At 43.5% G+C, this 27,882-nt stretch overlaps 1 protein-coding gene and 2 pseudogenes across 1 annotated transcript; all 3 read left to right on the top strand.

Moving 5' to 3' along the window:
• The first annotated feature begins 1,394 nt into the window (after nucleotides 1–1,394).
• On the top strand, nucleotides 1,395–27,190 carry LOC122738949 (bile salt-activated lipase-like). The gene is made up of 11 exons (XM_043980821.1): nucleotides 1,395–1,474; nucleotides 3,150–3,316; nucleotides 8,662–8,784; nucleotides 13,226–13,423; nucleotides 20,078–20,208; nucleotides 20,678–20,785; nucleotides 21,115–21,232; nucleotides 22,013–22,199; nucleotides 24,169–24,372; nucleotides 24,842–25,039; nucleotides 25,224–27,190. The coding sequence occupies exons 1-11, from the start codon at nucleotides 1,395–1,397 to the stop codon at nucleotides 25,453–25,455; spliced, it is 1,746 nt and encodes a 581-aa protein (XP_043836756.1). The 3' UTR covers nucleotides 25,456–27,190.
• LOC122739314 lies at nucleotides 15,948–16,261 on the top strand (annotated as a pseudogene).
• On the top strand, nucleotides 16,639–18,308 carry LOC122742190 (annotated as a pseudogene).
• Nucleotides 27,191–27,882: the final 692 nt, after the last annotated feature.

The raw sequence follows: 27,882 nt of genomic DNA, 5'->3' as shown, positions 1-27,882 counted from the left end.
GGAGTTGGATCTGTTCACAGATCCACCAACAGTGCATTAGTGTTTCAGTTTTTCCACATCTTCTCCAATAATTATCATTTCCCTTTTTTGTCATATTACCCAACTGGATAGATGTGAGATGGTACCTTAGAGTTGTTTTAATTTGCATTTCTCTAATCAGCAGTGATTGGGAACATTTTTTCATATGGCTGTGGACAGCTTTAATTTCATCATCTGAAATCCTTTCACCATTTCTCAATTGGGGACTAAGAGTATTTTCATATGTTGGCCTCCAATTCTCTTCAGTGCCAGCCCAGCATTTTTTATTGTCTTGTGATTCTTCCTGATCTAGTCTTTCTCTTTGAAGACAGCTCTGTTTCTTCATGCCCAACCTCAGTTGCTGTTCTCTCCTTTGTCTTCACGCTATGCCCCCAATGACATGCCTGTCGAGGCAAAATGCAGCACCTACAACTACAGCCTCCCCATCACAGTCAAAAAACATGTAAGCAATTGTGGCTATCTAGCAAACAGAGGAGTGATTTGCCTTTAAGCCAGCTTTCCCAAAACAAGCCAAATGGGAAGACAAATGGCATTCCAATTGAGATCATCCTAGAATGCTACAAGGACTTGCTGTGGAATGAATGGAGGAAAGAAAAAACATTTTTTAAGTGTTTACTGTGTACCAAGCACAGTTCTTAGTCCTGGGGTTATAAGTAGAACAACCTAGACATCTCAAGCTGCTCCCACAAACTAACTGGGGAAGACATCCCAGAAAAGAACATTTAAGTGCAAAACCTATACAAAAGACTGGAAGTCCTCAGGTTCAGTGAAGAAATGGATAGCAAGGCCCAGAGTTTCATAAGTTAACAGTCCTGAAGGACTGCAAGAAGTGAAGGCAGAGCAGATGAAAAGTCATTCCATTTCACAATGAATGGAATTGTTAACATCAATATTATCAAACTCTATGAATAGTCAAGCAGCCCAGCCAAGCAGGAGCAATAGAGGGTAGGGCACCACCCTCCAGTGGTGGCATCCTTATCACATGGGTCACCCCTGGTAGCAATGGTTCTTCCCACCACTATAGATTCAGATCTGGAATGGATTTTCAATAGTAGCCAGTCTGTTTCCTCCCTGGGCAAATGAGGAAACTGAGCCTCAGGTACGTGGAATGTCCTGTTCAAGGTTACACAGGTAGTAAGTAGCAGAGTCTGGATTTGAACCAGCTTTTTTGATTGTGAATCTAATTTCCAGTAGGTGTGCATCTTCAAAATGAATTCCACAGGGAATTCAATCCCATATGCAAGAGATGATCAGGAGGAGCATAGGCATCGAGAGAGTAAATGAAATTGAATATAATAGTTGAGAATGTTGCATTCCAAACTTCTTGTCTTCTGCCAGCCAGCCAGTTGGTCACCATGCATGACCTGAAGCAGGGACTAGGCACATGGTCAATGGCCAGTATCAAGAAATCAGCTTCTACAAGTAAAAGCTCAAGGTGGGTGCTTTCTGCTTTGTCCAGAGCAATTATGGGAAGAGGGACAACCAACTTTGGTTATTAATCTCTACCAAGTATGAGGGCTTTGAATTGTTCCCCTTCAAGATCTGTTTTACACAGGGCCTGAGTCCTGTCTGGATTCTGGAGTATAGCTGTGGGCAGTGCCTTTGACCTTGTACAAATAAATGCCATTTGACCCTTTCAAACCTTGTCCATGAACACTGAGTGAAGGGTAGACAAACTCACAGAGTTCAGGATTAAAATGCAGGGTGTGGGGGCAGCTAGGTGGCGCAGTGGATAAAACACCAGCCCTGGATTCAGGAGGACCTGAGTTCAAATACAGCCTCAGACACTTGACACTTACTAGCTGTGTGATCCTGGGCAAGTCACTTAACCCTTATTGCCCTGAAAAAAAAAATAAAAGAAAAAAAATGCAGGGTGTAAGTGCTCAGTTACCAGACTGATTATCCACTATATACAAGAGTAGGCAGAAGACATTGTGGGAAGTTCAGTTGAAGACCAAGTATTTATGTCCCTATCCTGGTATGGGGAACCTTTAAGTAGGTTGGAAACGAAAGGTATAACTACATGAATCAAACAGAAAACAGTGTTGGGACACTGTGTCATGAAAGACTATATTATGTGGGATACATATTTAGTGTTATAGAATTTTAGAAAAGGAAGAGGGAGATACAAAATGCATTTGGCCTGTCTCCTTTTTTAAAATTTCCATTACTTCCCAAACCTACTCTTCTTTCTCACCTCTTTTGAAGGCTATAAGATTGTAGTAGCTTGCAAGGTATCTCTGGCACCATGGTTCATAATATCTTTCATTACTGGTGAAAACACTAAGCAGAGTAGCTTCTACTAACCCTTGCTGTTCTTTTGTTCCCTCAGGACTCTGTCTACGTTTTCTGAGAGGGGGCCCTGCCACCATATCAGCAGATGTTCTATCAGCTCTGTGATTTAAATGTGGAAGGGTATGATGAGGCCCTGGGTCTTGGGAAACAGGCTTCTGAACTTCATTATTGGAAATTACTTCTCTGACACCCTTCTAATTTTTCAGGCCCTTACTTTGTTATCTGTTCTGGGAAGTTAGATGTCTGGCCTATTTGGTTGTGTTCAACTCTCAAAGGCTGTTTTCCATCAACCACCTCACTGTGTAATACATTTCTCATAAGCCAGTTAGTCTTTGTTAAAGCAGCAGGAGTTAGGCTATAAATATGTTTACTCCTGTTCATCTGGTCAATCACAGCCCTTCTCTGACACAGGCATGTGTTTGTCTGGGAATTCCTAAACTCAAATGTGGCCAATTCCCTTTTTTGCTTAGCAGCTCTGTTCAGAGTGGCCTAGGGAGACCTGGAGGGGTGCTGGTGAAGTCTAAAACTTTTTGTGGATTCCATTAACTTCACAGGGGGAGAGAGAGAGAGAAAGAGAGAGAGAGAGAGAGAGAGAGAGAGAGAGAGAGAGAGAGAGAGAGAGAGAGAGAGAGAGAGAAACACTTTGTTCCTTACAACAAAATCCCTGGCAGGAAAACAGAATCAATCCAGGATAATTGGGCACTTTTTCCCCTTCACCATCTCACTTCCAGCCTGTAAAAACTGCACTGTCTGGCTTTTCTGGTGCTTTCTTTGGACCCCTATTTGCCCACTGACCCAGGTCTGGCTGCTTATAGGTTACAGAAGATCATTCATCGTAATGATGGAATGGAGACTGAGTGTACAGAGCATGTTGGTTGGTGTCTTCAGAAGACCAGTGATGACCTGAGGGACACCATGTCCTTGATGATCTGGCAGATCATTCGCTCCAAGAGGCCTGGTGAGAAGCTCCTGGGGGCTCAGAGTATGTTGACCCCAACATCAGGGCTAGAATTAAGACCTAGCTTTATTGGGTTTTTTGTTTGTTTGTTTTTGTTTTTGGTGAGGCAATTGGGGTTAAGTGACTTGCCTAGGATCACACAGCTAGTAAGTATTATGTGTCTGAGGCTGGATTTGAACTCAGGTCCTCCTGACTCCACAGTTGGTGCTGTATCCACTGAGCCATCTAGCTGCCCCCACTTTATTGTTAATTGAGATGTTAGTAACTACTTTATATTATTTGCTTCTTTGGACTGTTTACCTTATGATTTAGCTCCCATTTATGTACATCACTGAGATTCCCCATAATGGATACCCATCTGACTGTGGGGTCTAAGTAGGAACTCCAGCAGATCTGGTGCCTACCTTCTGGGAGAGCATAAGCTAATTCTTTCTGGTTTGGTAGAACTAAGGGAGGTGGGGAGGGAGTGGAGCCAATGCAGGAATAGAAAATGGAGGCTGGTATACTAATGGCATGGGCCAGAGATCTCTTAGTGAAACATACCCTGCTTGACTTTGTGACCTTTGCCCCCACTGCCACCTGTGTCTGCTCCCAGGTAGGCAGAGACATGCACAGGTGTAATGCTGGCAGTTAGGTTTTGCCCAAGGGCTCTGAGGCTTTTGGAAATGTGTGTGTGTTTTAGCAACCTTGGCTCTCCCAGTATTCTTTCTGCTCCCTTTCTCCCCCCTCCCTCCTAGAGAACAGTAAGTTTTTCTTTCCAATTAGGTAAAACTCCACGTGAGTGGCCCCAACTTAGGGTAGGCTGATTGGTGGAGGGAACAAGAGCCCCACTACTATCAGATTGCTGCCAAACTTGGCTTCCCACACACCATATATGTCCCACCCCATCTGGGTAACCAGTGAGTACACATGCAGGTGCACGCGCACGCGCACGGGCGCATACACACACACACACACAATGGGTCACCCAGAGTTGGTGGTCTTCAACTTGATCTGTTGCCTAGCAGCTGCTAGTGCAGCAAAGGTAAGTAGGGATTGAAGTCAAATTGGGGAAGTCTTTGCTGATAAGGACTGGGAAAAGTGACCTGAATAATAAGTTGGGTTTTTTTCCTGCTAAGACAAGGCCGTTTTGAGACTCAATAATACTTAATAATGATAGCTTATATTCTATAATACTTTGGCTGTTTCTGTCTGATAACTGTAATGAAGTAATTAGGACAAAAATTACTGTGAATCCCATTTTAAAGATGGGAAAACTGAGGCTCTCAAAGGTAAAATTTACTCACATTCACACAGGTAGTAATTGGTGGAAGGCAGGACTGAAACCTAGGTGTTTTCTCTCCCGTTATTTTGCCCTTTGTATTGTGTCATTCAAATTTCTCAGTTCTCGAATGTGCCTCCCCTCCTTAATCACAGAATTTCAGAGTTGTGAAGGACTTCAGTGGGCATTTAGTTCAATTCATGGAAGAGCAGGAATTCTTGTTATAATTTATCTAACTGACCTTGTCTCTACTTAAAGACATCCAATGAAGGGACACCTGTTATATCCTGAAGCTACCTCTATCACCTATAAAATGGTAGCCTTATGCTTCCTCTCAGGCTGCCCATCTCTCACATGTGCTCCTCTTCCAAGATGCCCCTGATCCTATCTGTTTAGGAAAGGGAGGGAGCAGCACTCACAATACAACAGGTTTCTCTATTCATTGTATTGTTGCCAGATGCTGTTGTTCAAACTGTCTAGGGCAAGAGAGGGAGGATGAGAGAAGAAGGAAGGAAGGAAGGAAGGAAGGAATGAACAAACAAATGAACAAACAAAGGAAGGAGCGGAGGAAGTGAGGGAAAGTGAGGGAGGCAAGGAAGGAGGAGAGGGAGGGAAGCATGGGAGTAGGGAACAGGTGGAAAGGTTGACAAAAGTTCAATGGGAAGTGTAGCTGTGGGCTTAGTAACCTTTTGTCCTCTAGTCTTTCTAGTCTTGATCTTCTTCTTATTCACAAGAAATTGCAGAGTAGGGGGCAGCTAGGTGGCACAGTGGATAAAGCACCGGCCCTGGATTCAGAAGGTCTTGAGTTCAAATCTGACCTCAGACACTTGACACTTACTAGCTGGGTGACCCTGGGCAAGTCACTTAACCCTCATTGTCCCACCCAAAAAATACAAGAAAAATGAAAAAGAAATTAGACAGGGAAAGGATGAGAAAGCAGACACCTGCAACAGCCACTGAGTAGATTTTAGAAGAAGCAGGGGCTCCCATCCTCCCCTGTCCTTTACTTGGGTCTCAGGGCTTTCTTGTTTCATGGAATGGAGGTGTCTCCAAGATAGTAATGAGGCACAGTCATCTGGACCCTTAAGGGTGTGGTAAAAAAATATGAAAGTTTTTTTAACAGTCGGTTAGGATAACTGAAAGATGCCAGTTTTTCTTTAAGGACCACCCTTTCTGGGAGGAGACCAATGGCATGAGCTACACACGCCAGTGTGCCTGCTGCGCATGTCAGACTGCCTGCTATGCACTCGACTTCCGGGGTGCGAGCTGAAAAGGCAAGGAGAGAACTGAAGTGGGGCTTTTTTCTGCTCCGCTGGTCTCCTGGCTGTGCTGCACAGACAGACACGGACTGGAGTTTGACTTGGCCCGGCTCTCAGTTAACAGCACGCGCTTGACTCGGTCTCTCTCCCCAAAAGTGGCCTTCGGTTTTGGTGAGTTTTATACAGAATATAGACTAAGCCTAGACTTAAGACGATTTGTATTGTATTTCTATTTTCCTATCCTTCTAATCAACATCACCTTGTGACTACCATACAATAAAGGCTCTATCTAGAAAACCAGAAGTTTCTTCCATTTACTAGTATGGGAGATAAATTAAGGGAAAAGTTAAGTAGGGGAGATTTATGATCTAATATCCAATTTTAATCTCACAAGGGAAACATTGAGGAACCTCTTTTACTGACTTCTGGAAATCGAGGAAGGAGCCAGAAGTGTGTTGAGTCCTTGGACACTGCGTGCTCAGATGCAGTCATAGAATTTTAGAATTTGAAGTGACATCAGAGGTCATCTGGCCAAACCTATACCACTCATACCTGACCAGAAATGCCCTCAGTATGATCCCTGCCAAGTGATCTACACTTGCTTGGAGACCTCTAGTAAAGGAGAACCCACCTCTGCCACAAGTAGTCCCTTCCACTTTGCGGACTTCTAATGGTTAGACACTTTTTCTCTTACCTAGAGCTAAGACCTTTCTCTCTACAACTTCTCCCCTTCCTCCTAGTTCTTCTCTCTAGGCCAAGGAAAGTCTGATGATCCCACCTCCACATAATTACTCTTCAGCTACTGGAACACAACCATTAGGTCTCCCTTCTCCAGGCTAAACATTTATTTTCACTTAATATAATGAACATTATGAAATGCTTAATACCTTCAAGGTCTTGTGGATATAGAAATAGATACTTGGCACTGATATGGTTCTGGAAGAGTTTATAGTCTAACTTGTTTAATCCTAGTTCCTATTCTGCTTTATATCTCTAGTTCTTCCAACTCCTCAAAGGACCATTGGATTTTAGAGTGGGAAGGGACCTTAGAAATCACATAATCCCACTCCCTCATCTTCCAAAAAAAAAATAGGGAAAGGGGGAAATGACTAACAGAGTTGGGACTGAAACCAAGGTCTTCCACTCGCAGTCTACTGCTCTTTCCACTACCCTAGACCATCTCTGTAACATGGTTTTGAGTCTCCTTCTGACTTGGTTGCATCCCTCTAAAATGTATTACCCAGAACTGTACATAATATTCCAGATTGGGGAGAGAACAAAAAGAGCCACCATCTCCCTGCTTCTTGACCCTGTGTATCTATTAATGCAACCTAAGATAACATCAGCTTCATTGGCTGCTACATCACATTGCAGATTCATGCTGAGTTTGTAATCCTCTAAACATGCTCCCTGCCCAGTTCCTTTTCATAGGAGCTCAATTCTACCCATGTCCATCCATATCCATCCTTTTCCATAGATAGGCAAAGACTTTTTTCTTAACCAAAGTATAAGACTTTTTCCTTGCTCTAATTTATCCTTAGGTTCAGCCCATCATTTCAGCCTAATTTATTTGTGTTTTTTGTTTGTTTGTTTGGTGAGGCAATTGGGGTTAAGTGACTTGCCCAGGGTCATGCAGATAGTAAATGTTAAGTGTCTGAGGCTGGATTTGAACTCAGGTCCTCCTGAATCCAGGGCCGGTGCTCTATCCACTGCGCCACCTAGCTGCTCTCAGCCCAATTTAACAAATAATTTTCTCCCATTTCTCCTGTGATTTCTACTCACACAGGCCCTAGTGTAGTGTAATCCCATATCACCTCACTTTTGACTATAATAATAACAACTTAATTTATCTGCCTATTTCCAGTTTCTTCACCCATTTACTCTGTTCTCCACACCATTAACTGACAAAATAATCTTCCTAAGGCACAAGATTGTCGGTCATTTCCCTGCTCAGAAGTTTTCAGTGGCTCCCTATGGCCTCTAGGATGACAGACCAAATCCTCAGCCTGGCTTTTATGGTCCTGGGTTCTACCTAGCCTTTTGTAATTTCTTATCCTTTAATGATTTAGAGCTGGACAAGACCTCAAGAGATCACCTTGTTCTATGTCCTCATTTTACAAATGAGGGGAACTGAGAACACACTGAAAGAAAGTGCCTTGCCCAGAGTTTCACAGCAGAACTGGGATTCTCAACCAGGTTGAGTGAGAGTAAAGCTTAGTGCTTTCCCCAATACATCTCCCTGCAAATTAGCAGCAGCCTTTCCTTTAGAAAACCCCTCATATAAACGTCTAATACCTGGAGACTGGGATCTCAATAACTCAGTAAGTAATTAGGTCTAGGAACCTAAGACTAGATAGTTTCTTGGCTTCAGTTTAGCCATTAGACTGACTGACACAGTAACACAGACACAGTAACTCAACTCTGTGACCCTGGGCAAGTCACTTAACCTCTGTTGGCTTCAGTTTCCTCAACTGTCAAATGGAGATAATAACAGGACTTATGCTGCAGGGTTGTTGTGAGGATCAAATGAGATAATATTTGTACAGAACTTCCAACAGTGCCTAGCACATACTAGGTGATTGCTTTCCATCTTTTCCCAGTTGGGAGCCGTTTACATAGAAGGTGGCTTTGTTGAAGGTGTCAATAAGGAGCTAGGTTTCCTTGGTGACTCAATTGACATTTTCAAGGGCATCCCTTTTGCTGCTCCCCCCAAGACCCTGGAGATCCCCCAGCGCCACCCTGGATGGCAAGGTGAGAAAGCCAGAAGCACCAAGTTATGGGAGGGGATCAACTCCATGCCCCAGGGGACTCACCAAAGTTCAGACTTATTTCTCCCTTTTCCCATATAGGAATCCTGAAGGCCAAGGAATTCAAGAATCGATGCCTTCAAGCCACCATCATTCAGGATGATACCCATGGTAGTGAAGACTGCCTGTACCTCAACATCTGGATCCCACAGGGGAGGAAGCTAGGTCAGGGCTGGGGAAAGGGAGGCACAGGGAAGGGAGCCAAACCACTGGGAGGTACAGCCTGTCTGCCCTGACACAGAGGCCCTCTCCTTTCCAATCTTTTCCTTTCCTCCCAGGAGGAAAGAACTCTGGAATTCTAGACCTTCAAATAGATCTAGGATCTATTTCCTGAAATTCAGTTCAATAAACATTTATTAAGTGTTTTTTTTTTTTTTTTAGTGAGGCAATTGGGTTTAAGTGACTTGCCCAGGGTCACATAGCTAGCAAGTTTTAAGTTTCTGAGGCCAGATTTGAACTCAGGTACTCCTGACTCCAGGGCCGGTGCTCTATCTACTGCACCACCTAGCTGCCCCTATTAAGTGCTTTTTAAAAAAATAGATAAAGCCCTGTGTAAGGCACTGATGATAGATTAAAAATAGCCCAGCCCCTCTCCTAAAGGAACTTCCTATCTAATGCGGGTGGGAGGCAGGGTAAGACATGTACACAGTTATATATGGTAGGAGAATAAGTCCAAGTAAGGTCCAGGCAAAGTGGTATAAGGTGGGAAGGAAATGACTTTCTTATTGGATTGGTCAGAGAAAGCTTTATAGAGAAGATAGTACCTGTTTAGAATTTTACTTTCCAAATTACTTGTAAAAACAAATTTTGACATCAATTTTTAAAAACTTTCTGTTCCAAAAAAACCCAAAACTTTGTGTTCCAGCTTCTCTTCCTCCCTTCCTCCCCACTCCCCCCCCCCAAGAACCCAAGCAATTCAATATAAGTTATCCATGAGTAGTCATGCAAAACATCTTTCACATTAGCCAGGTTGTGAAAGAAAACAGTCAAAACAAAGCTTCAGATTAAGGAACTATCAAAAAATTATGCTTCAATCTGTTTTCAGATACCATCAGTTCTTTCTCTGTAAAGGGATTGCAATTTTCATAAGTCATTCAGAGTTATACTGGATCATTGCATTGCTGAAAATAACTATATCCTTCACAGCAGATCATCTTACAGTATTGCTATTATTTTGTATACAGTACATTTCACTCTGCTTCAGTTTATGTAGGTCTTTACAGGTTTTTCTAATACCATCCTGTTTATCATAACTTTTATATAGTACCTTAAACTTGACAAAGAATTTTCTTCACAGTAATCTAGCAAAGTAAGTACCATACGTTTTGCCATTATCATCAATCACCATAACTGTTTCCCTCCATTCTTTTCCCTTCCTATGATATTTATTCTTTTTCCTATCTTCTTTTACCATATTCCTCCTTAAAAGTGTTTTGCTTCTGACTACCCCCTCCCCTGCTCTGCCCTCCCTTCTTTCATCCTTCCCTCCTTATCCCCTTACCTTCCTACTTTCCTGCAGGGTTAGATAGATTACTCCACCAAATTGGGTGTGTATGTTATTCCCTCTTTGAGCCAACTCTGATGTGATTAAGGTTTTTGAGCTAATTATGATGTGTGTAAGGCTCCTTCACTTCCCCATATCTCCCCCATCTCTCCCCCCAACCCCATATGCCCTTTCCTGCTTCTTTCATGTGAGATTTCACCCCATTCTGCTACTCCCCTATCCCCTCCCCCAGTGTATTCCTCTCCCCCCTCAATTTTCTCCCAAAGATGTCATCATGGGGCAGCTAGGTGACACAGTGGACAAAGCATCTGCTCTGGACCCAGGAGGCCCCAAGCTCAAATCTGGCCTCAGATGCAAGACACTCATCAACCCCGACCACCCTCCCCCCACACACACACAGAAAAAGAGAAACAAAAAAATAAATGCTTTACAAGTATCATCCCTTCATAATCAATTCTCACCTGTGCCTTCTGTCTAAATTTCTTCCTATCATCTGCGTTAATACTCAGAAGGCTCTTATGATTTAGCCATATCATCTTCTCATGTAGGAATGCAAACAGTTTAACCTTTTAACATCTCTCATGATTTTTTCCCTGCTTATCTTTTTATGCTTCTCTAGGGTCTTGCATTTGAAAGTCAAATTTTCTATTCAGTTCAGGTCTTTTCATCACAAATACATCAAAGTTCTCTTTTTCATTGAAGTCCCATTTTTCCCCCTGAAAGATTATAATCAGTTTTGTTGGGTAGGTGATTTTTGGTTGTAAACCCAATTCCTTTGCCCTCTGGAATATATTTAATGCCCTCTGATCCTTTAATGCAGAAGCTGCTAGGTCCTGTGCTATCCTTACCATGGCTCCATAGTATTTGAATTGCTTCTTTCTGGCTGCTTGCAATATTTTCTCCTTGACCTGGGAGCTCTAGAATTTTGCTAACATATTCATGGAAGTTTTCATTTTGGGATTTCTTTCAGGAGGTGATTGGCAGATTCTTTCTATTTCTATTTTTACCTTCTGCTTCTAGAATATCAGGGCAATTTTCCCTGCCAATTTATTGGAAGATGATGTCTAAGCTCTTTCCTTGATCATGGTTTTCAGGTAGTCCAATAATTTTCAAATTATCTCTCCTGGATCTATCTTCCAGTTCAACAGCTTTTCCAAGAAGATATTTCACGTTGCCCTCTATTTTTTTAGGCCTTTGGATTTGCTTTATTGTGTCTTGGTTTCTCATAAAGTCACTAGCTTCCATTTGTTCAATCCTAATTCTTAGGCAATTATTTTCATCAGAGAGCTTTTGTATCTCCTATTCCATTTGGCTTTTCAAACTGTTGACTTTTTTCTCATATATTTTCCTGCATCACCTTCATTTCTCTTTTCATTTTTTCCTCTACCTCTCTGACTTTATCCTCAAAGTCCTTTTTGAGTGCCTCTATGACCTGAGACCAATTCCTATTTTTCTTGGAAGCTTTAGATGTAGGGGCCCTGATGTTGTTATCCTCTTCTGAGGGTGCATCTTGATCTTCCCTGTCACTAAAGAAGTTTTCTATGGTTGGCAACTTTCTCTGCCTGCTCATCCTATCTGTCTTTCACTTGACTTTTAACTCCTTCTTGGTGTGGAGTCCTGCTTCCAGAATATACTGTCCCAAACTTTCAGGGGGTCCCAGGTGTTATGATTTAATGAGGGGCAGTTTCTTTACTCTCCTGGCCCTTTATCTGGTCTGTAGATAAGCCCAGGTCAACTTGCCAATCAACCAGGCAGAAAAACATTATGTACTGTGGTTGCTAACTCTGATGAACCTGCCCCCTCTTCCACCTGGGACACCACTGCTCAAGGTTTCTTCTTGGCTCCCCACTGGGGTAGGACATCCAAATCCCCCCTTAGCTCTTGCATAAACCTCCATAGACTCCCCCTGGCCAGTGGTTCAGCCCTCTCACCTGAACATGAGCTTAGTTTCAGCAGATGCTAGCACTGCAGCTGATTTGGTGGCTCAGGGTAAGTTTATCTGGCACAGTCTACATGGGGCTGGATCTGTGTCAGCATGATTGGGGGGCTAGAATTCACTCCCAGCCAAGCTCCCCCTTCTGCTGAACTTCCAAGCTGTCTTTGGCTGGAAAATAATCTCAGCTGTCTTTTTGTGGGTTCTTCTGCTCCAGGAGTTGTTTTCTGACTGTGTTTGGAGTTGGGGTTTTTTTAGAGTAATTGTGGAAAAGATAGTACCTGATTTGTCCTTTGAAGGAAGGGGAAAGCATCACCAGATAGGTGGGTGGCTGGCTGAAGATAAAGACTCCATTCTAGGGGGGAAGCTAAGTAGCACAGTGGATAGAGCACCGGCCTTGGAGTCAGGAGTACCTGAGTTCAAATCTGGCCTCAGACACTTAACACTTACTAGCTGTGTGTGACCCTGGGCAAGTCACTTAACCCCAATTGCCTCACTAAAAAAAACAAAACAAAACAAAGCAAAACAAAAACAAAACAAAAAAAAGACTCCATTCTAGGGAGATAGGATGAACAAAAACACAGAGGCAAAAAGGGATAGGACAGGAATGGAGCATGACAAGAAGTCCAATTTGGCTGGAAGGGTATGTGAAAGGGATTAGTATGACATAAGGCTGGAAAAGTGGGGTGGAACCCAATTGTGAAGGGCTTTGAATTTCATGGTCAGAAATGGAAACTTACTTCATTAGGCATTGTGGAGTCACTGAAGGTTGTCTTCTTGTTGCCAGAACAAATGGGGGCTAGAGGAAGAGGTTGGGATTAGAAGGGGAAGCCTGGGCTGTGGAATCCAAAGAAGAGGGTATGTCTCTGAGCAGAGCAAGGTCTGCTTGTTTCTGATCCCAGGACTGAGATTCTTGAGAATACTCTCTGATCCCTATCCCAGTCCCCTGAACACAAATCCCCTCATCCCAGGTACACAGTCCCTTGGCCCAACATTTATTCCCTTTCATACTCTTATGGGTGGCCCCAGCCTGTGTGTGGGAGCACAATGCCAGATGAAGCATGGCCTTTCTCTCTGCAATGTGAGGTGGCTTAACCCTAGCTCAGGGTTTCCTCTACATCAGTCCAATTCTCCCCTTAGCACTTATTCTTTCTTGGCTTTTTGTTTAGTCTCCAGAGACCTGCCAGTCATGGTCTGGATCTATGGTGGGGCCTTCCTGATGGGGTCAAGCCATGAAATCAAATTACAGAACAGTTACCAGTATGATGGGGAGGAGATTGCTACCAGAGGCAAGGTCATCGTGGTCACCTTCAATTACCGTGTTGGGCCCCTGGGCTTCCTTAGCACCGGAGACTCCAACCTGCCAGGTACTTGCTGGCCCTTTAAGGCCTGGGAGGAGGGTGAGCAAAGAGTGTGACTTTAATTCTATCCCACACAAGTCTTTGCCCTGTAGGAGCTGACCGCCCCTGCTGGGGAGCTGTTCCTATTCCTAGTTTCTTGAACTTAATAACTTCTAAAAATGTCACTGTCTTCTATAAAATCCTAGAATGCTGGAGGGGGGGGGTGTGGGGGGTGTGGGACTAAAGTTATGGCAGTCATAGAATGTCACATCTGGAAGGGACTTGAGATATCATTTGGCCAAGCCCCCTAGGGAACCTGAGGCCTGGAGGACCTCACTGAAGTCAGTATCTTAACAAGCATTTATTAAGTGCTTAGTATGGGCCAGGCTCTGTTTGAAAGACTGGAGATACAGAGAAAGGCAAAAATTGGATCCCAGCTCTCATGGAACTCACATTCTAATGGGGAAGCCCACATAGCTAGGTTCGTACAAGATGGGCAGCTAGGTGGCGTGGGGTATAGGGCAGGGATTCTTAAACTTTTTGTAAGTTTCTTGCCTGAGATTTTTTTACATGACCCTGGGTATATAGGCCCATAAAGTAGGTATATATAACCTTTTACTGTTGCCAAATTTTTCATGACTCCCACATTCAGTAGTGTGACTCCATATGGGGTCATGACCTATGGTTTAAGAAGCTTTGGAATAGAGTACTGTGCTTGGAATCAGGAAGATGAATCTTCCTAAATTAAAATCTGGCCTGAGACACTAGCTGTGTGACCCCAGGCAAGTCACTTAACTCTGTTTGCCACAGTTTCCTCATATGTAAAATGAGATGGAGAAGGAGATGACAAACCACTACAATATCTTTACCCAGAAGTCCCAAAGATGAAGTCATGAAATGTCAAACATGATGGAAACAACTAAACAACTTTGTGTGTGTGTGTGTGTGTGTGTGTGTGTGTGAGTGAGAGAGAGTGGAAAGCATCAGTAATTACTTGTTCTTGGGCTGGAAAAGGCTTCTTAAAGAAGCTGCAGTTGGAGCTGAATCTTGAAGGAAGCTAGGCAAGCCAAGAGGAAGAAGAATGTTGAAGACATGGGGTAACAACCAGGGCAAATGCACAGAATTAAAGGTGGAGTGTCTGTCCTGTGTCAGGATCAGTAAGTAAACCAGTGCAGCTGGACTGTAGAATTCCTGGTGGGGATTAAAGTATTAGAAGACTGGAAAGACAGGACAGGTTCAAGTTGTGAAAGAGCTAAACGATAAACAGAGTAATTCCTATTTGACCCTTGTGTTAAAAGGGAGCCACTGGGATTCACTGAGTAGGAAGAGAGGGCTGAGGTGGTCAGATCTGTGTTTGAGGAAAATCACTTTGGCAGCTGAGTGCAGGATGGATTGGTGCAGAGAGAGACCAATGATACAGGTGTATATTGATGAAGGCCTATGTTAAGTTGGTGTGAGTGGTGAAAAGAAGATGTATAGCAGATGTGTTATGTTAGAAATGACAGGATTTGGCAACAGATTGGCTATGTGGGGTGAGTTCAAGTGAGGAGTTGAGGATGACACCATGAGTCTGGGTGATTTGGGGGGGCAGTGATGGTCTTGATAGTGATAGGGAAGTTTAGATGAGGGGAGAGGGTTTTTTTTCGGGGGGAGGGGATAATGAATTCCATCCAGGATGTTGACTTTTGAGATACCTATGAGACATCCATTTTGAGATATCCAAAAGTCAATTGACAATTCAGGACTGGAGCTCGGGAGAGTCATTAGTGCCAGATAGGTTAATTTAGAAATCAACTGGATAGAGAGGATAATTGAACACACTGGACTTGATGAGGTCACCGGTGGAGATAGTATAGAGGAAAAAATAAAAGAACCTTGAGAGAAACCAATCATTAGCTCAGTGAGTTGGTGAAACACAAAAATGGAGACTGAGGAGTGGTTAGACATGTAGGAGAAGCAGAACCAGGAGAAAGCAAATGTCATGAGAGGCTAGAGAAAAGAGCTATTCAGCAGAGGGTGATTTACTGTCCAAAAAGTATGGGGCCATGCACATCCAAGATGGAGATAATCTCAAAAGGGAAAGCACTGACAGCTGGGGAAGATGGGAAAGGAGGGCTGAGAAAAGGCCACTAGATTTGACAATTAAGAGATCATTGGAACATTGGAGAGAGCACTTCTAGGCAATTGATGATGTTGGGAGTCAAAATGAAGAGAGTTTAGAAGTGAGTGAGAAGAGAGGGATTGGAGACACCTAATACAGATGGGTTTCTCAAGTGTTTTATCAGAGAGGGAGAGGAGAGATACAGGACAATAAATAGTGGGGATGTTCAGATCAAGAAAGGTTTTTAAAGATGGTGCAGACATATTGGTAGCAGGGGAAAAGACAGCAGAAAGGGAGAGATAAAAGATTATGGGGCAGAGAGAGAGAGAGAGAGAGAGAGAGAGAGAGAAGTAATGATAGTAAGAGCAATCTGCTGTGGGGCAGGGATTTGGGGTCAAACATATATTACAGAGGCCACAGTGGCTTCAGGGCCTCTGCTGCATGGTGACTTTGGGGAGTGCTGCTGGAAAGATGCCTAAAAAGATGCCAGAGAATCTGAGTGTGGTTCAGGAGATAGATGGGCTGCAGGAGAAGCTGTGCCTGTGCAGGAGAGACCTAGAAGAACTGAACGGCCACCTTTGCTAGGAGGAACTGAGCCCAGAAAGCAGGAGAGCTTTGGAGAAGGAAAAAAGAAACCTGACAAGCCAAGCCCCCAGCTATGAAAGGGAGGTGAAGTCCCTTCAGAGAGAGAACTGTAAGAACATGTTGAATCTGTGGCAATCTTCTTGTCCCTCCTTCTCGCCTATGCCTACTGGACTATGTGACCCTACTGATCTCCACTGCAAACTACAGGGAACCATGATGCTTTTTGAGAAAAATGGACTAGGATAACGAAAGTTGGTCCCTCTTTCTGGACTCTACATGCTGTCTCCCAATGATGCTTGCCTGCCTACCTAGACACTAAAAAGATCCTGGGTATTGGGGCTGAGCCTACCAAGATTCTGGTGCCAAGTCTTGTACTCAACCCTCCTGGCTTACAGGGTGGGAACATCCTCCGGGTAATGGTGCTAGCTCCTCCCAGGGAGAATGGCCAATAAATAATGTTCAGAAAAAAAGAATATATTACAGAGCTTTGCCTTAGCTAGGGGAAAGGCCACCTCTTCATGTTTCCAGGGGTAAGGGGACAAAATAGTAGGGGAAGATGTATGAGTGATGTGAGATGAGGAGTGGAGGGAAGAAGAGGGAACTCTCATGGAATGATTTCAATTATTTCAGTGATGTATGGGGCAATGTTCTCAGTTAAGAGGATGGAGGGAGGGGTATCATGGGACACTAGGGGAGAAAGAAGGTTTTGAATAACTGCTGTGGTGTATAGAGTGGTGAATTGATTAGGGTTGTATAAAAAGTGTAAAAAGTCACAGATATACAGAGCAACACGCAGAGGGAGAGCCAAGACCAAAAACCGTTCTTTTCACTTTCCTCTCAATGGTGTCTCCATTATAAACAGCTCTAAGAGCTGAAAGGATCACAGGATTTCAGAGTCAGAAGGGCCCCTAGAAGTCTAGTTCTTCCTGTTCATACTGGTGGTGTTATGGATTCATGTATGACTGCTCTCGACTCTGTGTCTGTGTGTGCGGTTTTCTTCACAAAGATACTGCAATGCTTTGCCATTTCCATCTTCAGCGGATTAAAACAAAGAAAGGTTGTTCTCTCCAGGCATCTTCGTGTGAGTGACATTGTCTTTAAATCCTGTATGGCAATCCCTGAAGTACCTTCGAGATACCCAGGGAAGACAGAGCTACCTGGAAGTCAAATTACTTCCTCAAGATCATCCGACTTTTGGATGATTATCCAAAATGCTTCATTGTGGGAGCAGACAATGTGGGCTCCAAGCAGATGCAGCAGATCTGGATGTCCCTCCATGGGAAGGCTGTAGTGTTGATGGGAACAAAACACCATGATGTGCAAAGCCATTCGTGGGTATCTGAAGAACAACCCTGCCCTGGAGAAACTGCTGCCTCATATCTGGGGGAATGTGGGCTTTGTGTTCACCACTGAAGACCTGAGAGATCAGGGATATGCTTCTGGCCAATAAGGTGGCAGCTGCTGCCCCTGCTGGTGCCATCGCCCCATATGATGTCACTGTTCCAGCCCAGAACACTGGCCTGAAGCCCAAGAAGACTTCCTTCTTCAAGGTACTGGGTATAACCACAAAGATTCTCTGGGGCACCATTGAAATCTTGAGTGATGTGTAGCTACTTAAGACAGGAGACGAAGTAGGCGCCAGCAAGGCCACCTTGTTGAACATGCTGTACATTTGCCCATTCTCCTTTGGGCTGATCATTCAGCAGGTGTTTGACAATGGCAGCATCTATAACCCTGAAGTGCTGGACATCACGGAGGAGACCGTGCACCTTTGGTTCTTTTTTTTTTTCTTTTTTTTTTTAATGTATGAGGTATTTTATTTTTTCCGTTACATGTAAAGATAGTTCTCAACTTTTGTTTATACATGCGCACCTTTGGTTCTTAGAGGGTGTCCGCAACATGGCCAGCATCTGTCTGCAGATTGGCTACCCAACTGTTACATCAGTCCACCACTCCATCATCAATGAGTACAAGCGGGTCTTGGCTGTAGCTGTGGAGAGTGATTACACCTTCCTACTTGCTGAAAAGGTGAAGGCCTTCAGCATTTGCCTGGCTGCCCCTGCAGCTGCTGCTCCAGTTGCTGCCTTGCCTGCTGCTGCTGCTCTAGCCAAGGTGGAGGCTAAGGAAGAGTCTGAGGAGTCTGATGAAGATATGGGATATGGACTGTTTGATTGGTACGTGGAAAACAACTACTTCAGCCAGTTTATTTGTGAAACAAAGAAATAAAAGTGCTCGTTTATCTGCCAAAAAACAAAACAAAAATAAAGAAGAGAGGTTAAATAATTTATCCAGGTTCAGACAGCTTGTTAGTGTCTGAGGCTGGATTTGAACTCAGGTATTCCTGACTCCAGGCCCAGTCCTATATCCGCTGAGCCTCCTAGCTGCTTACAGATGGGGAAACAGGCTTGGAATGGTTAAGTGACTTGTTCCAGGTCCCACAGACAAAAAGTGGTAGAAGCAGAATTAAAACCCAGGTTTTCTGACCTTATATCAATAGCAAAGCACTATGTTTATTGAGCACCTGCTGTTTACCAGGTACAATGTGTAAAAAGTGGATTCAGGAATTTTAGTCACCAAAGGGACTAAACATGTGTAAATAAGGACATTTGGGATTAACAAGAAAGACTTGCTGAAAGAGCAATCTCTTGGGAGAATGTGGGCCCTAATAAAAGATCTAATCATCCCTGGATCTGAATTTAGGAGATATGAGTTCAAATACTGGATCTGCCACTCTCTAGCTGTGAAACCATGGGCAGGTCACTGGGTCCTCAGTTTCCCAATCTGTCAAATGGAATAATAATAACCGTAGCACCCACCTCCTGGGATTATTGTGAAAACACCCTGTAAACTGGAAAACCCAGATTGATCTGGACAGGCTCAGCACCAGATTCCTTGCCAGGGGATGAATTTCTCAGCCATAAGAACTCTTAAAAACCATCTATCACTAAGTCATAGAAAGTTGTGATCTTTATTACTGGGGGGGGAACCCCCAGATGAAATCACAAGCCACATGCATGTACACAAGCACATATTCATGTATATGTACACATATGTGTTTGTACACATACACACATAAACATGTATGTGTGTGTAGACATACTGATGCTGGACAAGTCACTTAACCTCTATGGGTATCAGTTTTCTCATCTGCAAAATGAGGGGTTTGGACCAAATGACATCTATGGTCCTTTTCTGTTCTAAGTGTATGATCCTTTGTATGTATACATGTGTGTGCATGTGTGCACATGTATATACAAATGCCTGATGTTAAACAATTGAAAGGGCATTGCACGACTCAGAAGGAAGCCTGGTCTGCTTGTTTCTGGGCCCAAAGCAGACTATTATTTTTCAGTATTCCCTTCTTGTCAACTCTGCCTAGCTCCTCAGAATAATTCTCTCATTACAGAGTCAAGGTCCCCAGTCCTAACACAATGTGTATGTATGTAAGCAAGTATGTATGTATGCATGCATGTATGCATGTAAGTACATATGGAAACCTAGCATTAGACCTACTACATATGTATAAATATGGTTGTGTATATCCTTTATACTCCCATACATGTATGCTTTATAAATATTATTACTACTGTGGGACTCAAAATTCACTGTGGAAAAATTGCATTGAAGGGAAGAGGTGGGCAAAAAGAGAAAGCCAGAGGCCTGGTTCTATCCTTCCATAGACAATCCTCTGAAGAGCAAAATCTTTGCTTCAAATCTTCATTGAGTTTTCATTTTGGGTTTTCTCACCTGAGAGGAGGAAAGGGGTTAAAAGTAAATTGGATTGGATAGGGTGGACCTGGAGTCAGGAAGACCTCAGGATAACTATGACTTCAGACACAGTTTCATCAACTGTAAGACAGGGATGATAATAATAGCACCCACCTCACAGGGTTGTTGTGAGGATTAAATATTTATTACATTACTTAGCAGAGTGCCTGGCACATAGTAGGCACTTAATAAATGCTTATTTCTTCTCTTCCTTTTTTCTCCATCAGGTAACTTTGGCCTTTGGGATCAGCACATGGCTATTGCATGGGTGAAGAGGAACATCGCAGCCTTTGGTGGGGACCCCAACAACATCACCATCTTTGGGGAGTCAGCTGGTGGGGCCAGTGTCTCCCTCCAGGTTAGGGACTTTGTTGAAAGTTAGGAAGATCTGCTTCAACCCTCCCTCCCTCTCCCCTCCCCATGTCTCAGCATTGTTCCTCAAAGGGGGTGGGGGAGGGGAGTCCAGTAGATACATCTGTCCTATGACATGTTCCTGTGAGCAGCCCTATTCTGCTGTCCTGGGTGTGAGCCATGTGGGAGGAAAGAGGGAGGGAGAGGGAATGATGTCAGATTAATCTCAGAGAGGGACAGGATTCCTCAGATCCTACTTCATTCCAACCTAAGCCAGGAAGCATAAATTGTGGTATAGCCCATGCTTGTTGCATTCTCTCTGTGAAAGCCCTGTCCAGTGAAAAATGGGAAGAGAAGAGAGTGGGAGGGAGAGAAGAAAGAAGGGAGAGGAGTGAGAGGGAGGAAGAGGGAAGAAGAAAAGGGGCCAAAAGATAGGGAACTTTGGGTCCCAGCTGAACTGGAGCTTCATGTTGTAGACTCTAACCCCCTACAACAAGGGACTCATCAAGCGAGCCATCAGTCAGAGTGGTGTGGCCCTGAGCTCTTGGGCCATCCAGAAAAACCCCCTCTTCTGGGCCAAAACGGTAAGAAACCTGAGGCTAGAGGCCATCTCTATCTTGCTGGGGTGGGGTGGGCAGCGCAGCTGGTTTGGATCATCATCAAATTTGATGCTTCCTCCATTTACATGTGATATGCACAACACATGCATTATTGATTTCATGCCCAGAAATCTTTCTCCAAACTCATGAGACACCACTAGGTCGGATAAACTATCCCAAATGTAAAAAATATACTGGTTGAACTCTTCCCCCAGGTACCCATCCTCTCCCCTCTCCAATCTTCCTTAAGGGTGGGGGAAGAACTTGCCATTCAAAGGTGAAGATTCTAGGGAAGGGGCTCTTCTTACCAACAGATCGCCAGCAAGGTGGGATGCCCATTGGATGATACTCTCAAGATGGCCGAATGTTTCAAGGTCACTGATCCCCAAGCTCTGACTTTGGCATTTAAGTTTCCTTTGACTGGCAGGGAATGTGAGTAGGGATTGTAAGAGTGGCTGGGTAGTGGGAGGGGCCTACACTTGCTGTCCAACTTTTCTCTGCACCTTAGTTTCCCTTCTTTGCTTAATGAGTGGGCTGGATAAAGCAATTTCTAAGCAGTTTCCCTCCAACTCTAACATTCTTGTTGTGAGAGATAGTTGTGGGGAACTCAATTATAAATGATCATAGACCATTATTATTCATAAAACCAATAGCAACATAAAGTTACAACCTAGGTCATTTTGTTTATAACTAACTACAATCAACAATGTTAATATTTTTAAATTATTATTATTATTTATTATTATTAAAAAAAATTTTGGTGAGGCAATTGGGTTAAATGACTTGCCCAGGGTCACACCTAGTAAGTGTCAGGCGTCTGAGGCCAGATTTGAAATCAGGTTCTCCTGACTCCAGGACCTGTGCTCTATCCACTGCGCCACCTAGCTGCCCCTAACAATATTAATATTTTGGATTTCGGTAGAGTTTTATTTCTTGCAGATCTCCAGGTATTTATTTAACCATTGTCTCAATGATCACAATTATCCATTTAGTACCCCAGGATCAGTATAATGAATAGTTCTTTGATTCTAAGGGAAGAATTAAGGAAATTATCTTAGTCTTCAGCAAGAGGGATTCAGTTTAGACATAAACTGAAGGAATATTCTACCCCATATCTGAAACAGACCCACCTCTCTGAAAGGCAGAGAGAGGGACTAGATGGACTCCAGAGGGCTTTTTATTCACCTTGTATTTCTCCTTGACCTGTCCCAGACTCTCTGATACATTACCTGGGCTTTGTACCAGTCATTGATGGAGACTTCATTCCTGATGATCCAGTCAACCTCTTTGCCAATGCAGCTGATATTGACTACATTGCTGGCACCAACAACATGGATGGTCACATCTTTGCCATTGGTGACATGCCCGCCATCAACAAGACCTCAGTGGACATCAAAGAGTGAGTAACCTTGAGACTTCCAAGGCCAGGTCTGCTGTATGTATAAGGGGATGACTATGAAGGGGGATGGGGCACAACGGAAACTCACTCAGTGGTCTCTCTCAGAGGAAATAGAACTGGAGAAAGAAGACATACATAAATAAGCAGCTAATAAGAGCAGATCAAGGCAAAACAGAAGCCTGTTGATTGTCAAATATATGGAGTGGACAATGAGTGCTTTAGAATTTCTGAGGCATGGTGCAGGGATCGTTCTGGGCTGGTGTGGTTAGGAGATAAGCTTTTAAAAATTAAAAAAAGTTTTTTGTTTAGAATTTTATTTTCCAAATTACATGTAAAAACAAATTTTGACATCAATTTTTTAAAACTTTGTGTTCCAATTTCTCTTCCTCTCTCCCTCCCTACTTACCACCCCCAAGAACCCAAGCAATTCAACAGAAGTTATACATGAATAATCATGCAAAACATCTCCACATTAGCCAAATTGTGAAAGAAAATACACAAAAACAAAATTTCAGATTAAGGAACTATCAAAAAAATTATACTTCAATCTGTTTTCAGATACCATCAGTTCTTTCTCTGTAGATGGATTGCAATTTTCATAAGTCCTTCAGAATTATATTGGATCATTGCATTGATGAAAATAACTATGTCCTTCACAGCAGATCATCTTATAGTATTGTTGTTATTTTGTATACAGTATATTTCATTCTGCTTCAGTTCATGTAGATCTTTGTGATGGCTAAGAGTTGGGAATAGAGGGAATGTCTACCAATTGGGGAATGACTGAACAAGCTGTGGTATATGATTGTAATGGAATATTATTGTGCTGTAAGAAATGACAAGCAGGATTATTTCAGAGAAACCTGGAAAGACTCATATGAATTGATGTATAGTGAAATGAGCAGAACCAGGAGAATATTGTGCACAGTGACAGTATTATGGCTCTATGAGCAATTGTGAATTACTTAACTACTCTCAGCAAGGCAATGATCCAAGACAATCCCAAAGGACTAATGATGAAGCCTACTACCCACCTCCAGAGAAAGAACTGATATTGATTGAATACAGACTGAAGCATGCTATTTTGCGCTTTCTCTTTTTTTTTACTTGAGCCTTTTTATGTAAAATGACTAATATGGTAATGTCTGACATAATTGCACATGTCTAACCTATATTGATTGCTTGTTATCTTGGGGAGGGGGAAGGGTACGGAGGGAGAGAATGAGAGAGTGATAGGATTTGGAACTCAAAACTTTAAATAGAAGAAATGATGAGCAGGATGCTCCCAGAAAAGCCTGGAAATACTTATATGAATTGATGCAATATGAAGTGAGCAGAACCAGGAGAACATTGTACACAGTTGCAGCAAGGTTGTACAATGACCAACTGTTAATGACTTAGCTATTCTCAGCAACACAATGATTCAAGACAGTTTTGAAGGATTTTTTTTTTTTTGGCGGGGCAAGGAGGGTTAAGTCACTTGCCCAGGATCACATAGTTAGTAAGTGTCAAGTGTCTGAGGCCAGATTTGAACCCAGGTCATCCTGAATCCAGGGCCAGTGCTTTATCCACTGCACCACCTAGCTGCCCCCAGTTTTGAAAGACTTGTGAGAAAAAATGCTCTCCATCTCCAGAGGAAGATCTGATGAAATCTGAATGCAGCTTGAAGAATACTTTTTAAAGCTTTCATTATGTTTTGTTTATTTTTTGTTCTGTCTTTTCTTTCACAATAGGGCAACATGGAAATGTGTTTTTCATGATTGTACATGCATAATCTATATCAAATTGTTTGCCTTTTCAAGAATGGGAGAGGGGAGGGAGAGGAATTTGGAACTCAAAATTTTTAAAAAATGAATTTCAAAAATAGTTTTTACTTGTAATTGGGAAAAGTAAAATGTTCAATAAAAAGGAGTATAGATTTGCCTTTTAAAAAAGTCTCACCATAATAATGCCTAATTTTTCACTGTAGGGAAGATTTTTATAAGCTAGTCTCTGACGTCACCAGAAGCAAAGGTGTTCCTGGTGCCAATGCCACCTTTGACCTCTACACCCAATCCTGGAGCTCAGAATCATCCCAAGAGACGAAGAAAAGGACTGTGGTGGACTTTGAGACTGATATCCTCTTCCTGATGCCCACAGAGGTTGCCTTGACCCATCATAGAGCCAATGCCAAGTGAGAGCATCCTGCTTGTGTGACTCAACCTAGGGGCACAGTGGTAGAAGGCTCCCTATGGACTCCTCTGCTTGTCTAACTGTGGAACTGAGTTCCTGTCCTGGCTCTGCCACTAACTAGCCATGCCTAAGCTCAAGCTGTCTCTTATCCCTGCAATTCCACATCCATGATGAAATTCTTCTTAAAGTCTAATTTCCCTGTTCTTTCTGAATGGGTAACACAGCTGGAGGCCTCCCCCTATAGACCAGCTGTATACTGGAAGGCCTAAGGCTGATCCTTAACTTTCTCTTCCTTAGTCTGAGTAATTCCAGTTCCTTCTGAGTCTGAAGTGAATTTCACAAACTGTTACATTAAGTCAAGCTCCAGCCCATTCTTCCCCAGCCTCCTCTCAGATACACCTTCCCTGCTCTTGGCTGGGCTCTTTCAGGTAAGTCCCCACACACCAAAGGTCTCTTATCTAATCCTACAGGAGTGGCAGGACTTACAGATACTTGTTCTCCCATCCTACCCAAACATTTGCTTACCCTGACTGGGTGGGAGCAGATCATGCAGATGATGGCCAGTATATCTTTGGCAAGCCCTATGCCATACCCTTGAGCTATCAGGCCCAGGACCGGACTGTCTCTAAGACCTTCATTGCCTACTGGACTAACTTTGCCCAAACTGGGTAAGTCTGTGGGGGTGAGGCCTAGGGGGCAGCTTCACCACTAGATGCCAGGATTGGTCACAGGCAGGGGTACAGGTTTTAAGCTTACAAACAAAACCAAGTTAAATTTATAATCTATAAGCCAAGAGTTTCACCAGCAGCCATGAAACCTGACCTCACTGGGGCTTTTTTGATTTCCTTCTAGGGATCCTAACACAGGCCATTCTGCAGTCCCTACCCATTGGGCTCCTTATACTGTGGAGAATGGCAGCTACCTGGAAATCAACAAGAAAATGGATGCCAACTCCATGAAACAGCACCTGAGAAGCAACTTCTTGCACTTCTGGACCATCACTTACCAGGCCCTCCCCACAGTGACTGGAAAAGACATTGTTCCTGAAGACAATGATGTTCCTGTACCTCCTGCAGCTGACTGAATGATTGCTCCATTTCCCACAGTTGCTGACTTCATGTAACCCCCAAATTGGTCCTGTGGCCACTCACCAGGAAGCCAAATGCCCATGGGAGCAAGGATCCAGCAGAGCCTTCCTGGCTCTCTGCCCCTTTCCCCTCACTCCCTTAATAAAGTCTTGTTGCTATATGCCATGCCTCATTCTGCCCTTACTCTAAGAGAAGAGTTCTTAACCTGGGATTTCAAGGAGTCCATGAAATTGGTTTAAAATATTTTGATGAACTGTATTCCAATATAATTGGTTTCCTTGGGAATCCTGTATGTTTTATGCATTTTACAACAGTATTGAGAAGAGCTGCATAGGCTTCACCAGACTCCCTACTCCAAGGAGATTCACTCTAGAATGGGGCCAGGTACCCAGGTGAGCAGAATTTTAAAAGCCCTGAAGGTTCAGCCCATACCTAGTGCAGAGAGCAGGAAAGGGGAGGGGGCTGACATGTCTTTGAAGACCATTAGAAGAACAGGGAGTGTTTAGCTGGGCACTATTGGATGATCACTGGAAAAATCTATTGTAAGATGAATTAGATGCAATGGGTGAGGAAGGACTAAAAGGTGACTTGCTGCTTGTGTGTGGGAGACCGGGAAAATGGGGTGACAGGTGGCACTATGAAAGGCTGAGATGACCCCTCTTGCTGGCCATGAAGATGCCTGAGCCACTGGATCTCATGGGCAGAGGACGGGGACAGAAGGTACTCTGAGCCTAAGATGAAAATGACCTTGGCAGTAGCTGGGTCCTGAATACTCTGCCCAGGGCCTGGTATGCTTTGGGGGAGGGTGGCCCAGACTGTTGAGTGTGGTCATGGAAGAAATCACACTGGGAAGGAGCTGAGCAGGTGAGGGGTGTGTGTGTGTGTGTGTGTGTGTGTGTGTGTGTGTGTGAGAGAGAGAGAGAGAGAGAGAGAGAGAGAGAGAGAGAGAGAGAGAGAGAGAGAGAGAGAGAGAGAGAGAGAGAGAGTTGATGTAGTAATGGAAAAAGCCTGGGCCTGGTAGCACAAAAATCCCTTATCAAGTCTCAGTTCTTTCATTGTCTTGTTCACTTACAGTCCCTCTCCTCTTGTATTCATTTCACATCCCTCTGAAGACATGCTGTGCTGTCTCCTCCTTCACTCCAATCTCTGGAGAAGAGGTGGCCTTCCTCATCATCACAGCTAAGCCTTCAACTGTACCCTTGATTTCATCCCCTCTCCTCTTTCTGTAGCAGAGAGCCATCGCTACGATTCCCACTGGAATATTCAGTCTTTTCCTTTCTACCGCTGCCTAAAACTTCCATTCAACCATACCTACTAATCATCCCCTATTTTCCTCCCCCTTCTTCAGCTAAATTCCTGGAGAAAGTCACTTGTACTTGGTGCTTCCTCTTCCTTTCTTCTGCAATCTGACTTCTGACCTCAGCATTTCAACTGAAAGCATCTTCTCCAAAGTTACAGTGACCTCTGAATTGTCCAGTCCAAGAGCCTTCTCTCATCCCCTTCCTTCTCTCCAGCATCAGACACTGTTGATCACCTTCTCCTGGGTTTTCACGACTCTGCTGTCTTGGTTCTACTTACCTGTCTCTCCAGTCTTTGCTGGGGAGGTAGCATGATATAATAACTCTATTTTATACCTCCTGGACGTGGAGTCAGGAAGTTGTTGTTCAGTCACATCCCACTCTTCATGACCCCATCTAGGGTTTTCTTGGCAGAGATGTGGGAGTGCTTTGCCATTTCCTTCTCCAGCTCATTTTGCAGATGAGGAGACTGATAGGGTTAAGTGGCTTGCCCAGGGTCCCACAGCTAATAAATGTCTGAGAGCCAGACTTCAATTCAGGCAGATGAGTCTTCCTGACTTCAGGCCCTGCTTCTATCCACTATACTCGCTTGGACACTTACTAGGTGTATGATCTGGGGCACCTCTTGGTATAAGTTTCTCATTTGTAAAATGAGGGATTTAGATGGCCTCTAAGGTTCTTAAATCTACAATCCTATGATTTTTATCCATGGCATGTCACTAATTGTGGGCTCCCCAAAGGCTCTGTGCTCGACACTCTTCTCTTTCTCTATATTTGATAATCTCATCAGCTTCCATGGATTTCATTATTATCCCAGTTCAGTTTTTTCTCAGATCAATATATTCAGCCCTACTCTCTCTCTCCTGAACTTCAGCCTCATACACATGACCAACTGCTTATTGAACAGAATGTCTTGTAGGCATCCCAATGTCCAAAAACTTATTCTTTCACCTTCCAAACATTTCTATTGAGGATATCGCCACCCTCCCAACTGACCAAAGTTCACAGCTCTAGTGCCATCCTCTGTGCCTCACTCTTACATCATTTATCCAGCAAATTGTCTAATCTTTAGACACGAATACGTACATGTGTAAAATTCTATGCCGATTTCTAGGTTTTTCTCTG

Source organism: Dromiciops gliroides, chromosome 2 (genome assembly GCF_019393635.1).
Source record: "Dromiciops gliroides isolate mDroGli1 chromosome 2, mDroGli1.pri, whole genome shotgun sequence".
NCBI lineage: Eukaryota > Metazoa > Chordata > Mammalia > Microbiotheria > Microbiotheriidae > Dromiciops > Dromiciops gliroides.
This window is presented reverse-complemented; position numbering and strand designations above follow the sequence as displayed.

Bases quoted from the DNA above. Each gene is read 5' to 3' on its own strand.
- LOC122738949 (XM_043980821.1), top strand. From the start codon at position 1,395: ATGCATGACCTGAAGCAGGGACTAGGCACATGGTCAATGGCCAGTATC. The intron at 8,785-13,225 runs GTCAGGGCTGGG...CTTTTTGTTTAG, and splicing joins CCCACAGGGGAGGAAGCTAG to TCTCCAGAGACCTGCCAGTC. The intron at 20,786-21,114 runs GTAAGAAACCTG...TCTTACCAACAG, and splicing joins CCCTCTTCTGGGCCAAAACG to ATCGCCAGCAAGGTGGGATG.